Source organism: Sitodiplosis mosellana, unplaced genomic scaffold (genome assembly GCF_009176505.1).
Source record: "Sitodiplosis mosellana isolate CC-2019 unplaced genomic scaffold, AAFC_SMos_1.0 Smas_scaffold_6191, whole genome shotgun sequence".
NCBI lineage: Eukaryota > Metazoa > Arthropoda > Insecta > Diptera > Cecidomyiidae > Sitodiplosis > Sitodiplosis mosellana.
Window position 1 is genome coordinate 1,278,918 of NW_022601432.1, and position 17,403 is coordinate 1,296,320.

The window sequence follows — 17,403 nt, forward strand, 5'->3', positions numbered from 1 at the left end:
AAAAAGCACCTGAAGTAGTGCGCTTTGTTCGGTTAAATCTCATGCAATTGCACATTTTTTTTTATCGTCATCGTCTTTATCGTCGTCGTCATCGTCATCAGCGTCCGTTAGTCACCGTTGAAATGGTGTGGTGTCTCTTCTGCACTGGAGCAAAGTCAGGCAGGTAGGCGGGCAAGTAGTGCGAGGACAGAGACACACTGCGTATGTCTGCTGTAGTAGTTCGGTGTCTTTTCTGTGCGAATAGCGCGGGATGTGGTTCAATTTGCAATTTGTTGGTATGCTTGGATGCGTTGCGAGTGCATTCGGTCGACTGATTCATCAAGAACTGACATGAGAGCATCTCAATTTATTCATGACCCCAAAATGGATGGCATTGCATTTAAATGCCGCCGCCAAATGTAACCAGTTTTCGTTCAAAGAGGTGAAATTGTCGTCGGTATTCCACCATATCTATATATAAATGTATTCGGCGCATCCATGCCGAATTTGCCATCTCACCCGTTCGCCTGGCCAGGGTTGAGAACGACAACGATGATGATGACGACGACGACGACCACAGCAACGATGAAAGTGCAGAGATGCGAGAGAGTTGTCACGATGCGCTATTTGTCATTTGTGTTGTTTTGTGGCAAATAGTCAACAACGAGATTCCGTACGAAGACATCTGCAATCCACACTCACGCAGAGGGCGAGAGCTAAAACGTGAAGGATAACTTATAAACCTTGCTATATAGCTCTTAATTTTAGCAAATGGACCAGTGGGTGAGAGATTAAAGCTCTCCCTCTCTCTCTCGCTCTCTTTCTCTCTCTCTCTCTCTCTCTCCCTCATCGAATCAACTACAACGGAAACTGGTTTAAATTGAATATTCTGAACGAGCTGCTTGGTAATTTGTATATCATTAAAATTTTATTCATATATTTAAATTTTAAACAATAATTGATAAATTTAATATTTGATTTTCCTGTTTTTTTGTGTGTCTGTGTGTGAGTTCAATTTTTTATCCACGTCATCGACATCTGTCTATCATTTATCTCTTACTATTTCTCTAATGACCTTAATCTTTTAAGTTGGTAAATTTTTTTTTCTTGTTTTTTCTTTCTTGATTTCATTTGATTTTTTCTTTCTTAGTTCTGTTAATCTTTGTTTTTCTTCACCATCTTCTTCTAAAAACAAATAAGATACATGGATACAATTCATTAATTCTATTTAAAAATGTATACAAGTTTTTACGTTATTTCAAAAGTTATTACACATTTTTTTTTGTAAATTGTTTTTTCTTTCATTTTTTCTGTGTATTGATTTGAATGTGATCGCATCGTACACGATTCACGGCAGTGCGCAATCATGCGGACGGACTCACACACATGTTATAAAATGACAAAAAGACTAGACAAATCCAACGGAAAGCGTAATTTTGAAACATTTTTGTTTGTTTTGTTTTTATTTTTTTTTTTTTTTGGTTTTATATATAAATACATTGATTTTGGCCAGCACCTTGAATACTTGTATAAGCAAATTTAAAAAAAAAATGGAACGATTTTTTTTTCCTAATTTTACAATAACATTCTGATCGGTCACCCATTTAAATAATTCACATGGTTTTTTTTGTTTGTTCTTTCATTTTTGTTTAGTTCATTTTATCTAGTATATTTAGTATAACAGAATCTCTCTCTCGTTGTTTTACCTAAATGAATGTTGTTGATTTTTTTGTTTTCTCATCTCACAAAACGTATACGTATCATCGGTTTCGGAAAAGTTTGGCCAAAAAGAAAACGGAAAATAGTCATTATATATATATATATAAGTCTTTCGATCAGATCCTTTATCTGCGTTGATACATCTACAAATAGAATACACATGTATAGATAGTGTTGTACATACAAACAAACACCGTATGTATACTATGTGTGGTATAGTCAGTAGTAGAGCTGAACCGACAAAATTTTGATCTCTTTTTGTTGGTGTGTGGGTGTTTGTGTTCGGTACGAGCCCAAACCATCACCATTACCACGACTACCGAAAATTTCCCAACGGTTTGGCAATATTTCACATCTTAAACTAATAAATGGATTAAATCTCTAAATGAAGCCAAAAACTCGAATATCCGATTTGTGGTTCGTAACGAAAATTTGACTAGTTAACAAACACCGAAGGAAAATTCCGGTCGAATGGCGTGTACCAACTTTTTACGGGCTACTACTTCACATTTAACTTGCTTTTTTGCTTGCTTGTTTGGTTCGTGTAGACTTTTTTTCCACTCTTTCTCTCGTTAAATTCTTTTCTCTTGGTTTTTTGTTGTTACTGGAAATGGTTTAGCGAAGAATGAATTTGAATGTTGTATGATTTGCTGAGGGTAAAGGTTGAAAGTGATTTGAAATGGAAAAAACACATATAAAGAGTTACAAATTCAAGGAGGGAAGACGAATTGAAAAAAAAAACGGTGTTTTTTCCTTGTGCTTTACTTTGCTTCATTTTATTTGTAATTTGCATGTTCGTTCGAAGAAAATAAATATACATATTGAATTTTTCATATCGAAAAGAATGACACGAAGTATTTTCCAAAGAAAAACATCCGTTTTTTTTCCTTCACGATGAAGGAAGAAGAGAAGACGAGAGAAGAAAAGTATCGAGGTAGAGTGACATTCCGTTTGTCAAACTCGTGGAAATTTACATTGGTTTATATATACGTATAGCACAAAAAGAATATGCACACATAACTCACAAAACTCTCTCTCTCTCTCTCTCTCTCTCTCTCTCTCTTACTCGCTCACTCGATCACTCTTTGGAAAATATTATTTTCTTTCTTCTTCATTCGAACAGAGAGAAAAACACAATGGTAGCACATACACATCGCATACATAATATTTTACAATATTCAGCTCCACCTTCTTGTATTCAACTCTTTATATCAATACTGCCAATTTAAATGATTAGTTTACATTGATAAAATTTGAATAAATACGGAAATATTTACGATGCGTGTATTTGTACACAATACCGCAAACTTGCACCCACATCAATGCATTAACAAAATGTACGTTCGATGGATATTGGAAATATGTACACTACGTCGCACGCCACAATGGCGGTAATAGCAGCAGCCTTCGATTTTGATTCAATTTCTGTTTCGAATGTGCGTTTGTATTGGTGTGAGTGAGTGAGTGAGTGAGCAAAGTGTGTGGGAAATCGGACAGAATTTCAAAACGTTTGTCACCACGAAATCAACGGCATTGGTGGGCTTAAATGGCCGGTTTCACCACAGTTATTTCTAATAACTGCGCATTTCAAAAACCGCTCCATTGCGGTCACACTTTTGCCCAATTAACATAATTCAAAGTACGAGCTTTTGAAAATTTAGATTCCTATTTTTCCGCTCTTCCATCTCACTCTCTCTCTTCGATGTGTCGAGCTGGGTTATGATGAGTCGTTTGTGTATTTTCCGCTTGATTTGTGCCTATTGTGATTATGATAGCGGGGACGTTTGCAGTATTTATGTGAACATTTTTTTTGTGGGGGGCATTTTTATATTGATTTCAATTGATATTATATGCATATATATTTTTTTTAATAAATATTGTCAGCATACTGTTTTTGAAAGTGTCGTTGGGGAAGACAAAAAACTGTGACAAATGAAAAATGCTCAAATTGATTGCAATGTTATGCTTCAAGCAATTCGAGCGAACGTCCGAGTGCGCGTCTGTAGACTGTGTGTGTGTGCGTACGAAAAACATACGGTTGGATGCCGTTGGCGGGAAAGCTTTTCAGCGAAGCGAAAAACAATTAGTCACCGAATGAATGTATAAAAAAAAGGGCAGAGCGACCCTTAATTGCAGCAACAAACGCAATTTTATAAACCAACGAATAAAATGGCTTACAAATGGCCAAATAACTGCGTGTCAGCTACTTTCGTTTGATGCGATTGCGAATGATTGAAATGAAGCGTTTGCGACGGACGTCCAATCCCTCCGCTGTCTCTCCACCACCGTGCTCTTCCTTTCGTTTGACCGTAAAAAACAAACGGGTCGATCCAACCATTTCTTTTCATCGGCCTTTTACAGTTTTGCTTTGTCGCGCTCGTCGTCGCTTGTACACCATATTTCATTGAATGTAATTAAAATTTTAATTTTAATTTTACAGCACAAATGCATTTATTCATTGGCATTGAGAGCATTAAGAGCATTGTTTGAAGCCCGTCCAGCTGTATTTTTTGTTGTACTTTTGCTGCGAAAGCAAGCCTCCCATCAAATCTATTTCAAATTGCCCGATGGTTTTTTTTTTCTCGCGTTTTTGTTGTTACTGCTGCTGCTGTTCTGCTGATGTTGACACATATATACCAACAACAACTACAAAAAATGAAACATTTAAAAGCAAAATAACGGAAATGATTAATTGTTGAAAATGACAGCTTATTGCAATAGATTTTTTTCTGTTTCGTTCTGTTTGTCACACAATCAACGCGCACGAACGATTCAAAATCAGTATCGAACAATATTTAAATGGTTTTATTACATAAAAGGGTTGCTTTTTTCATCTCTTTCGTTTTATCTGTTCACAATTCAATAGCCTGCTGAATAGGCAGATGTTATATGAAATCACATAAGTTTATCGGTAAATGATTTTGCGATAGAATTCCTAAAATTTCATTTATTTTAATTTCTGCTATGTTCATTTTTTTTTCTCTGTCATTCTGTCACTGATGCTCATGTCGCCAGAATATGGTGTTGTTCTGAACGATTTTTGATGTTAATGCTCGCATCTATTCTTTTGTATTTAAAATTGTTTTTTTTTTTTAATTTTTTTCAACTTTATCGTTATCGAGAGAAAAAAAAACGGTTCTGTCGAACGAACGAAATACGAATATTCTTTCTCGAATAGAAGCCTCTCACTTAATTGTATCATCATTGAGTGTTGTGTATTTATTGGAGCATCATTTTGCCATTGCGCTTGATATAGGTATAGGGATGAAAATGAGTGAAACGATTTCCTATTATTTATGTATATATATATATCTTTGTTTGTTTTTTTTTTCTCAGTACAATTCGATTTAGAGTTTCGTGATCGAGTAGCACTGTGAGTGTCAGTGTGAGTGTATTTGTTTTATTTTGGAATTGACGGATTATTGGCAATAACGAGACAATTCGTCGTTTTTTTTCGTCCGCGCAATTCTTATTTTCTCATCATTTTATTCCCTTGTTTATTATTATCATTTCGTCGTCTCCCCGTTTGCGCATCGTTTCCTTCGTTTCCCTTATTCTTCACTACTCTTCTACTTTCATATTCATTTTCCGTATTGCCTTCCCTCTCGTTTACACTAAATGCAATGCGGTTTCGAAAATGAGCAATCGAAACAAGAGAGATTTTACAAAAGATTTGGTGGCAGAAGCACTTTCAAATGGTTTTTGTAACCATTTTGCGTGTATTTTCGATTCATTTCCATAAAAAGTGAATCGCTTTAAATGCTTCTTATGTTTTCCATTCCGGTCCTGAATTTATTCCTATCTAACTGTTTCGATTGAATAAATTAATTCATCTTACCCAATGAACGAGCGACCGAGGCGAACGAACGAATGAGTGGTTGAATGGCGTTTGTGTGTGTATTTTGTGTCGCTAGAGACTTTCGGTGGCCAGCACACAAAATTCATTTGGAACATTGTATTTCATTGTTTTGTGTGTTGATGAATGCGTTTTTAGTCCCCCATTTATCGGATGAACCATCGCTGCTCTTCGTGTGCCGAATTTCGTTGTACTCGCACTTTATTTCACACTTCATTCCATTAGCAACTAGCCATCGTTATTCGAAATTTTCTCTTGACTGATAACACCATAGGGGTATTGCAACGACCATAAAATATATGTATTTCATCAAGTTTATCAAGCTCTTTCCAAGTTTATGCGTAGTGTCGAACTTTTTTTCAAGCTCTACCATCTAAAAGTACAGTAAAATAATTTACGGGCACGACGTAAGATGGCGTTTTTTCTGGTCAAAAAAGTTGCAATATCCCTTTGGATAACACAATTTTCTCTTTTTCCCTCTCTCACTCTTCGTCATTCTCTTTTGTTTGTTATCTCGTTATTATTTTGCATTTTCTATTTATTTTCTTGTTGAGCATTTCGTTAGATATACGATAGGTTTTTGTTGGTTTTTTCCCTTGTTGCTGCTGCTGCTGCTGCTATGGTTTTTTTTTACTCTTCGTCTCTTCGGTTTTGCGCTTTGTTCGGGAGTCAAATCCGGGTGAATTTTAGGCCGTGGAACACGAACAAAAATTGTCCAAATAAGCTCTCTCTCGCTGTGTGTGTTTCGAAGAGTGGGACCTCCGTAATAACATTTCGAAAAGCTAGAAAAATTAATTAAGGAACACACAGTTTCAACACACAATGGAAGCGGAATAGACGAAGACGGAATTGGAATCGGAGAGTTGACGGTGACAGTGACGACGGCGGCAGCGATAGTGGCAGCAGTAGTAGTGTGGTAGCAAATAGCAAGAGTCAAAACAAAAGAAATCAAATACTGAGTTGTGTTTGTTGCTTTGTTGCTGTTGCTGTTGCTGTTGCTGTTGCTGTGGGGCAAACCTATTCTGTTCTCACAAACTATGTGTATGTTATCTCATTTGAACTGAGATGTGTTGCATCGAGAGACCAGTTGAGCGTTCTCTCGTTTCGCGTCCCATTATCAATATCACACACTTAATTCTCTCTTTGCTCCTGTCTCTGCCTCTGTCCTTCTCTCTCCCACACTCTCTCTGTCCCCTCAAATGCACGGTCCATATTTTCTCTTTGTTCGGTGTGTATGTTCTGTTCTTTTCTAGCCAAATACTGTTTGAGAGTAGTTGAAATGTGATAGATTGTGAATTTTAAGCGATTCCGTTGTTTGCTATTTTACTTTTTACTGGGCTTGGTTTGTGTGAGCTTGTTGTTAATATCATTTCATTTATAGTCAGAATCTTGTTGTATTATTTGCTAATGTTCTGTCACACAATGCATTCGAGGAATTTTCCATTCTTGTTGGTGGTGGTGGAATTTCGGGCACCGTTTGCAACAATGAAGCGGGATGCTTTGAATTCTGTAAACCAAGAGATGAGAAAGCGAAGAGAGAGAGAAAAAAAGTGAATAAATAAATGAGAGAATGAAACGCACGACATACAATTGAAGAAATGGGCAGTGAAATAGAAAAGTGGAATAGACAATGGAAGAAAATTAAAACATGCAACCCACACAAGACTATCTATGGTGTTGTGCAATGGTTTTGCTCGAAAATGAAATGCATAATATCCCAGCACGAAGAAAACTACGATAGAAAATTAACAAAATGCTTTGTTGACAAAATAACATTGACTTCCTCTCATTCATTCATTCATTCACACTGCACTCTGTTGTACACCCTTGCACTCGACCACACACACTCACTCACTCACCAAAAATGTCATCAATTACAAATATAACTAGAACCTGAACAACACTCCATTTCGAGTGACAATGAAGTGACCGCAATGTTTCAGGAGCTCGGAATAACCAGCTCAGTCAGAACGAATGCCATCAACAAGAATTAAATATAACGACAATTGATGAAAATATAATGGTTATTAAGACTTTTTACTTGTCGACGTGCATACCAATCAGATTTGGCCATCGGTGGCCAATGACACAAACACACACGAACACACACGAACACATACAATTAGTAAAAACATACACGCTGTGTGCTACTGTTTTGTAATTTACATCGTAGCTGAAAGCTCATGCATGAATTGAGGTGATTTTCAGTGTTCGCGCATCAACCTGCGAATAATGTGAAAGTTAGCATTATTTTTTCGTATGAATTATCTGCTTCGTACGTGGCACATTTGATGTTCCAATGCAATACAAAAAAAAAGCAGCTAGCAGGCGAAACGGGGATAGGAGACGCGCAGGGTGAGTGGTATACCATTAAATTTTCTTCGTCTAATATAGTCGAATGGTTACGGTGGTGCATAAAATTTGCAAGCAATCTGCAATGAAAATTGACTAACTTCTAAAGTACATTTTCACTTGAACTATCCCGAAAAACATGAAAGTCGCTTGCGAATTGGAATTGCATAATTTGCAAATTTGCATCAACTCATTAACTTACAAGTGCCAGAGGGAAATGAACATGGAAGTTTTCGTTTTTCAGAACGTCAAGACACACACATACATTCGTATATCCAGAAAATGTAACGGCATCTCTAGGATGCATATATTGTGGATATCGAAGGGATAGAGTAAGAGAGAGAGAGAGAGAGAGAGAGAGAGAGAGAGCCGAAAGGCAGACGGGCGGATTACTTTCGATGAACTTTACCAAATCGATTTTCCATTGAAACGCATAAAAGCATAACTGAAACCGCACCGATTATATTGTAATGGCAAATGTAATCAATCAAAGACGAGCTTCCGCAATACTCAGCAATCACAAAATAATAACTTCGGGAAATGATTTTAAATTATAAAACATTTCAACAACTAATTTTTGCTATATTCTCTGTATCCCCTCACCCTTCCAATTTACATTCATTCATCCACTTATACACTCACTCACTCACTCACTCACTCACTCAGTTGTTCGTCTCTATCGATATTAAATCTTGTGTGTCGTTCGTAATAAAAAGCCATATAGCTACATTGTTGCTATTTGTTGATAAGGTAGCGTGCGCAGTGTGGTTCTGTTATTGTTGTTGTTTTCTTCAATTTTCATTCACTCTATAATTTATTTTTTTCTGTTTTTTTTTCGTATTATTTTTAATTTATTTATTTTTACCATGAAAATATTTCATAACAAAAACAGTCGACGAAACAAAGCACAATAGAAGCTCAAACTGAAACTGAACTGGAATGAAATGAAATGAGAAACAAAAAAGAAAAAAAAAATTGGTGAGAGAGCGAACGAGAGAGAAAAAAAAACATCAACCACGACCGGGAAAAAAAATCAAAATGAAAAATGAAATTAAAATGATCGAACAAGGCAGGAGAGCAACAATATGACGAATGAAAGCAACAAAAAAAAAATATGTATGAAATAGTCGTGGGTAAAAATCAAGGACTTTTTTTTTCTCTCTCATTCATTGTAAATTAAATAAAAATGCGTTTGATACCGTTGTGTCATTGGCAATGTCCCTTTTGTTGGTGCTACTACAGTTGTTGCTGCTGCTGTTGCTACTGCTGGCTGTTGTTGTAATGGTGTTGTTGCCATCACTCGTCGTATCATTTGAAGCGTTTATTAAATTAATTGTTGGCCGGTTGGCAAAAACAGCTGGTGGAGGCGGAAACGTAGTCGGTAATTGTGTTGGATGAGATATTGTTACACCAGTTGCGCTATTCGCTATGTACATCGAATTGGCTGCATACATCGCATTTGGCCGCGCCAAATCGATCTGTTGTTCACGCGGGTTGCGTGAGTGCAAATGGTTTTCCAAGACAGTTTTCGAATTGAAGTAGGATGAAACGAGAGAAGGAGAGTAAAAAGAATGGAAAAAAATTAATAAGTGATGGGACAATGTTTTTGTCACTGTCACAAATGATGTTATTTTTTGGTCTATGGCGCTAGCATATGTGTTGTTGTGGTTGATATTTGTGGATAATTCACAAAAAACATTATAACAAGCGTTTGTGTGTGTGTGTGAAATAAAAAAAAAACGAGCATCACTTTACAAAAGCAGTTGCTCATATAAAAATATTTTCTACAATTTGAGTATTTGGTGGCTTTTATTGCGGTTGGCATGATAGCATGAGTATCTATAGCTGCAACAAAACTCATTCAATCAATTGGAATTCCGAAACATACAATATTGCCTCGATTTCCGTTTGTATAACTATTGTGCCGTTGCAGTATTCCTCCCATCCTAAGTCCGGCTGGAAATCGTTTCATTGGCAATCACGTATCATTTTATGCACCATGAAACCAACACACACATACACAAACCCATAATAAATTCTGTGAGAGACACGTATGTATGTGTGATGGCTAAAGCCACCGGAAAATCTTGATGTGGTTACCAATTTACACAAACGCACATACCCACAATAATTCTTTGTTCAAACCACAAATTGATTATTATTTGTGTTGAGATGAAAAGAAGCCTTATTTAACACTACTCCGCAACTAACTGCAATGGTTGAGAAACGGAGGAACAATGTGCATGAAACAAGCGTGAACGAGCAAAACTTACTGTCGAGAATGGTACAAAACTAAATCAAATAACAACATCAATATTGCCAGCAGGTCTCTCTCTCTTGCTCGCTCATTCGCTTCATTCGTTCGTTCGTTTGTTCGCTTCTCCACTTCAGCCCATCGGCAGGCAGCTCAATCGTTTTCTCGCAAATTTTCATTAAATGCAGCCATAATAAAACCGAAAATTATTTCATAAATTGGCATGTATTTCTACACAAAATAAATTAACACAATGAAATCGAATACCAAAAACCAAAGCCTCTCTCGCTCTCTCTCTCACTTTATAACTATCGATGGAAATAAGATCAAAGAGAGAGAAAGAGTGAGTGAATCCAAAATCAAGATAAACGATTTTTTATTCCACTTGTTCGGCTGCATTGAAATGCTCCGTTTCTCAGCGCTAACGGCTTCCAAAGAAATATCTAGTATATACGACGTAAATGTATGGATAATCGAGCGAAAAACTTACTTGAGCATAGATGGTTGGTTCCTGTTGTTTCATGCTTGATGTTCGTGGTCGCCCTAAGGTCGATGTGAAATGAACTCGTTGCACTGGCGAAGTGACCATAAGTTCGGCATAAGTTAAATCCTGCAAATCGCCCAACAACCAAGAAAAAAAAATTGTATTACAATAAATGTACGGGGTAAAAAACCGACATGGTTCACATTTACAAATAAATTTGGTGCAAATTTTTCGCATACATTATTTCACACAGTGTTGTTTCGGTCATGCGACCTCCCGTACGACAGGTCAGACGTTATTCGATCTGTGTGCACTGTATTTATGTATAGATATGCAATCGACAGACACACACACACACAGTTCGATACTCGCCTCCCACAGGGGCTGTATAGCGCGTTTCGATCACGCGCGCTAACAACCCGAACGTATGCGAGAGTGCAAATTTTATCTTTGGCGAGAAATATGAACACGTCTTGTAAATATTTGCGAAATTTTTATTTGAGTCTTTTTTTCTAGTGCCATCGTCGTTATCATCGTTGGCTGTTGCTGCTGTTTCTGTTGTTGTTGTTAATAAATGCAAATAAATGCGCATGAATATGCGCGCCATTATGTGGCCACCAACCAAACACATTTTCAAACAACAACCATAACAGCGAGAAAAAATAAATTCCACGTGGTCTACACGTTTTTCCACAAAAATAATTCGCTCACTTTCGTACGCCAGTCAGAATGCTAAATTATTTCGTAGAAAACGTATGGAATTTGAAATTACTAAATTTGGTGGCGGTTTTTGTTCGTTTTTTTCTTCTTTTACTTTCTCTTTCCCGCTCAGTACGTCTCTGAAAAGTGTGTACGCGGTTGAGTTTGAATTGAATTGAGCGCATATTTTATTAATAATGTAAATAAGCTTTCGAATATTTTGAAGAGAAATTGTTTCAAATCTAATATTCATGTAGGTATATGAGCGTTTGTGTGTGTTGGGAGTGGTGGTGTTGAAGTTGGCGGCAAATAAAATCGGCACATTCCAGAATGGAAATGGCCCCTAGATGACCCATACCCGTTGACTTGGTTCATACATGTATGCATCCGGTGCATTCCTAACGCCAAAATCATGTGAAATGCCAATGCACACGATGCATGCCGTTGTATTCATGCTGTTTGAACATTGAATTGCATATGCATACATGTATATTCATCGGTCGACGTAATCCATATATTTTCCCACATACTGATGCCTGCCTTCGATGATATTATAAATATTGTCGGGGTTGATTACGTTGAATATAATGTTTGGCAAAAGCAAAGCCATTATTAATTGTAAATCAACTGCATAAATGCAGTTGATTGTTCGGGTCACAAGGCCATGAATCCGTCGTAATGGTACACATGGTATGCTGCACGGATGCGAGAGAGAGAGAGTGAGTGAGAGAGAGAGAGAGGGAGAGAGAGTGAATCGAATGAAAGGCAGCACATACTAAAATTGAATGAATGCGCCTGCAGTGCAAGAGACGACTGCTGTGTTTTCATCGTCCAAAACGGATGGATGAGTTTATCGGGGCCGAAACAGCTTCCAGCATCAAAACTGACGACAAACTAGAATGCCACAAATCGAGGCCTATTGAAAATGCGGCGCCGGTTTCACCTCACTTCATTCTTTCTCTTACTTTCGTGCTAACACATTTTGTGCTAGCCGGTTCGTGCCATTTCGAATGCCTAATTTCCGATTGAATTATTACGAGTCGTTAAAAAGTCATCGCAAATGGCCCGCTTTAATTTATTTAAAATAACCAATTCGCCGTCTCTCTCTCTCTCTCTCTCTCTCCCTCTATTGTCATTTGTGTGTGTATTAGGCGAGACGGACAATTTGGATCGGCGGTGAACAAATATGAAGGTGGACAGTAGTGGCGTGCGAGAGGAAGATAAAATAATTACATTTGGACACATTCATTTTTCGTTTGTTTTTGTTGGTTGCTCCGGCGAAACTTTTTGAACATTTGTTTCGTGTGCTCTTTCGCCGCACAAACAAACACACACACATACACGAGTCCACGTACAACCGCGCGCGCGTTCCATCAAAAGTAATACCGGGCAAAGGAAACAAATTACGTTTTAGATGTGCATTTTGGAATAGTAATATTTTCTACCATGGACCATGGCCCTCCGTTCACTTCTCGATCCAAATTGATCGTCATTTGTTCTTTTTTTCGTGTGTACCACGACGCTTTCGCTTTAACCATTTTCCCTTATGCCCTTTAGCGAATGGCTTGGCGTTTGGTTACACTCCGTACACACACAGTCACACTCAAATTAAATAAAATAGTATTTTCTAGTTTTAAGGAATGCACTCGGAAATGGTTTTGCCTTCGTGCCTCATTCCATGCCATGTGTATTCATTCGTTTGGTTTGGTTTGGTTTGGTTTCTTCCTCCCTTTTTTTGTCATTCGCTTCTCACTTCACTTTCCGCACATCGTTTTCATTTGATTTCAATTCGACTCATTGTTGGCCGCAACACAGTTGCAGGCGGAAGTAGCAACCGTCGTTGCCGAAGTGTACACCGATGTTGGAAGTAGTGAATTCGTTGCACAGAAAAACGAAGATATATATATATATATAGTCGATGGTTGCTATGCGTACGTTGATACATGATCCAGATGAGGCAAATAATCGAAATATATTGCACATGTGCTGCCGCTTCCGTCGTCGTGGTTTGCGTTCGCAGATCACATAACAGCTTTGAAGCTGCTTCGGTTGCCACTTGACTGTGCACTACGCTCGTGCTCGTGGCTGTGCTCAAGTGTGTTTGTGTATGTGCCTGTGTGTGCGCGCTCAAAAGTAAATGTGTTCGAATTTATTTCGCAAAATATTCGGGTTCATTTTCAAACCGATGGCATTGAGTATAAAACATCACCGAAAAAAGCACACACTCACACATTCGCACAGCAAAATCGAGCTGAAAAGCAATAAAAAATTAAATAAAAATCGAGTTCTCGCTTACAAGCGAGCGGGCGAGCGAGTGTGCAAGAGAATGAGTGTTCAAAAGGGGGAAGAATGGAAGCAGTTGAATAATTTTGAGTGTATGGTTCTGTACGGTGTCAGTGGTGAATGCTCATGCGAGATATCATCGGATGCAATTTGATATGTTGTTTAGAAACGTGTGTTTATCGACGGTTTGGCGTTCAGTTTGCACACGAAAACTACAATCACAGGCTCATCCACAGAGCACATGAATATCACTATAAAAATAGATTATATGAATATGTTGTAGATTGTTATTTTATGGATGTGCTGCTAACGGCATCACACACAGTTTTTTTTTATTGCTCTTTCTCTTTCTCGCTCTGTCTATCCCTCTACGCCCGGTCGGGTCGGGTCTCGTCCGTCGTTGTGCACACAACGAAATGGGAACAGAACGAGCGAGCCAGCAAGCAAGCAAGCCAGGCACATTGACTATATAGAGCAGCACACATCAGCTTTCTGGAAGTGAACAATTTTATACCTTACACACATCGTTTCGTTGCATATTGCACATATATAAAACATACATAATTTTACGACGAAATACACACATATCCATTAACCATAAATTACGGGGCGAGTTAAACTTTAGACACGCATCGCACAAGCCGAATGATGAAAAAGTGATGGCAATGGCAAAAAAGCACGACAATGACGATGGTAATGGCAACGTGAGATGGGGAAGCGAGAAAGAGAGTGAGATCAAGATGCGGACGTAAGTTCGTTGAAAGTCGAAAATCACACCAACGGCATAAAGAAAAGAGAAATGAACTATATACAGAGCAGCAGCAGTGGCAGCATCAGAACGAATGAGCCAACGAGAATGGAATAAAAGAAACGTTGAAAATTGGGCCAAACGATAATGATTATGGCACGATGTGTGTTTGTTGTGTGAATGGCTTGTGGTGGCCCGTACAAAATGTGAAATTAAAATACGGCATTTGAAGCGGCTCCGCTTTGTCACCTCCTCACTCTCCCCACTTTGTCATTTGACGTTGCCATTTTGACAGAAGGCGAACGCACACACATACGATGAATATGCGAACGCTCGAGGACAATTTATATATGCTAAGAAAATGAAATACCGCGTGAACGTGTATATTTGCTGGCATTACGAAAACTATTATAAAGTTCATTGTTAACGATATGCTGACATTCAATTGAATCCCCAACACTTGTCCGGTTGTTCGGGGTGTACAATTCAACAAAAAGCGAATGATCGCATTGTGTTCACCACATGCATACACTAGGACGCGCACAAACATTCACATCAGCAAGCTTGCCGCTTATTTTTGGCATTACGATTTTCTGGGAGAGCAAAACTCGCTCTGTACGCTTCGCTCGCTCTATCGTTGTCTCGATGGCGTTGTGTGAAATTTGAATTGAACTGTATTGTCGTTGGCATAAGTGAAGGTTGGCTAGTCGATGCCATACACACCAGCATCTCGACATGAAATTAATTGCTTATTTGTGAAGATAATACTATCTCCAACAAATGTGAACATCCTTCGATTTGCCGAGTTGAAAATCTCACAATCTCAACGCCTGTGTCGCCCATATCCAACCCCATCTCCCATCTCTTCAGTCTTATTTTGCCGAGCTCAAACGCTTATTAGCTGCACCGAATCAACCCGAATTTCATGATTATCACACACACACATTACCCGTCCGCCCAGCACCCCTTCAACAAAACCGACACCATCCAAATGCACTGCCATTTCAATGAAATGGTCATTAATGCAACATCATTATTACATGTTGTTCGTTGCAGTTCGATGCAAACGATTGTATTCTGTTGTCGTTTTTCTTTCCATCTCTCTCTGCCTCTGTTGCTCTCGTCTTGAGCACATGTGCCGTTCTGTGCGTTGTCATTTAACCGTCGAACATAAAATTTTGCAAATTAATCCACTTACGTTGTGCATGTGAGCATATTTGTTGTGCGTCGGTGGCGGGATGAATGCTTGATGTTGTTTCTGTTGCAGGGTCGCAACAGCATTTGGTGGCAGTGTCATCGTGTCTATCATTCCGTCAGTTGACGGTTGTAGTGTGAGATGAGGGAATGGATGCGGTATACGTTGCTATATTGTGGATGCCATGTTTAAAATAAAGATACGGAAAAAATGGGATAGAAGAAAAGAAAAAAAAACGATACGAAGAAGAAATAAGAAAATGTAAAAACGAAAATCTTAAAAAATCACCACGGATTTCGCACGAAAATGCCAAACATAAATGTCAACTAATACTCTCGACTCGTTCGTTTGCTCTCTCTCTCTCTCTCTCTCTCTCTCTCTCTCGCTCTCTCTCTCTCTCTCTCTATGTGTAGCTGTTATTGACTCCTTTTTTTCTCTCTTTCTCGTCAAGTTTACACACGAAAAATGAATGTTCAGACCGGCTCATGTTAAACCTCGAACAAGCGAGTGGTGGCAAATGGCAGAACGAAACTTACAAAACGAAAATTGAATCTGTCACTTGCAAAATGTTTCTTTGTAAACATTTACTTTGGCGAAGAAGGAATATTTCATCGGGACAAAGTGATATGCGCGTGAATGATATTAATTGAACAAGTGACTGAAAGTTAAATTAAGCCATCAAAATGAAGCAAATTCATTCATTTGTTCGCTTTGATTCGCGTTAGTTCGGATTTTACTGAAAGTTTGACTAGTTTACATTGTCCAATATTTTATGAACGAGTATATTTGTTCTTTTTTCCGTTTGTGTGTGTGCGTTCTTTTTATTTATTCTTCGAATTCTATCTGAACATTCGATCGGTGGATGAGAGGTAGAGAGCAAGAGAGAGAGAGAGAGAGAGAGAGAGAGAGCGAGAGAGAGAAAGAGAGCATTCCGAATCGATGATACCAGGCAACATGGCATGCAAACTCATTAAAATATCCATAAAAATAATCTCAAAGTTCAACAAATCATTGTCGATGTTGTGCACCGATTCTCGGGCTTTCTCTCTCTACCGAACAATCTATCTATCTGTATATTACCTGAGCGTAAACGTTTGGCCATGGCTGGGTTATTACATCTTTTGGTATAAACAATGTATTCGAATTAAATGTACTAAGCGCATTTTGTTCAGCAACGGCTGTTGTCGCATAAATTCTCGGATGATTGCTATTATTTATCCATTCGAAACCCTTTTCATCCTCTTCCTTTTCGTTCAGTGTTGTTCCTGTAATTTGCGCACAGCAAAATGATTTTAAAGGGAGAGAGAGAAGAAAAAGAGAAGAACAAAATGAATATCATCTATAAAAAAAAAATGGAATGTGTAATTTATATTTATGAATCTTTCATACGATGTTTTTAATTTTGAGCTTTTATTTTTTTTCTTGTTGGGTCTCTTGCTCTATTATTACTGTTATTATCGTTGTTGACTATTGCATTTTGTTGAGCATGTAATTTGCTGTTAAAGTTAATCAAAAACTTATTTCAAGTGTATAGAAAATGTGAAGCTGTAAATAGATGACATCACATAGAAAAAACACAACCGAACCGAATCGACCATTGAGATCGAAAAAAAAACTAATCTGTTTTGCTGCTAACCTCAACTCTCTGATAAAGTACAATGAGTAAATTGAACGCCAAACTTTTTACTCATTCTTTGCTGAACAATGTCTCCACTCTATATGTATCTTGTCCGTGGTGGTTCGGTTAAATTCATTTGAAAATTGCAAAGTGCCAAGAAACCAAACAAAGAAGAAGGACGACAAGACGATGACAAGAATGGTATGAATGAATGCA

General features: G+C 38.0%; 1 protein-coding gene across 1 annotated transcript in view; it reads right to left on the minus strand.

Annotated features, from left to right (window-relative positions):
• Positions 1–890: 890 nt before the first annotated feature.
• LOC129576650 (nephrin-like) overlaps positions 891–17,403 on the minus strand; it is a 112,964-nt gene continuing 96,451 nt past the window's right edge. Inside the window, exons 17-21 of the mRNA XM_055462012.1 lie at positions 16,650–16,834; positions 15,573–15,737; positions 10,651–10,770; positions 9,106–9,384; positions 891–7,061 (exon numbers count right to left, since the gene is read on the minus strand). Of these exons, the coding sequence (XP_055317987.1) occupies positions 6,936–7,061; positions 9,106–9,384; positions 10,651–10,770; positions 15,573–15,737; positions 16,650–16,834 (875 nt within the window). The 3' untranslated portion in view covers positions 891–6,935. The remainder of the gene's footprint in view (positions 7,062–9,105; positions 9,385–10,650; positions 10,771–15,572; positions 15,738–16,649; positions 16,835–17,403) is intronic.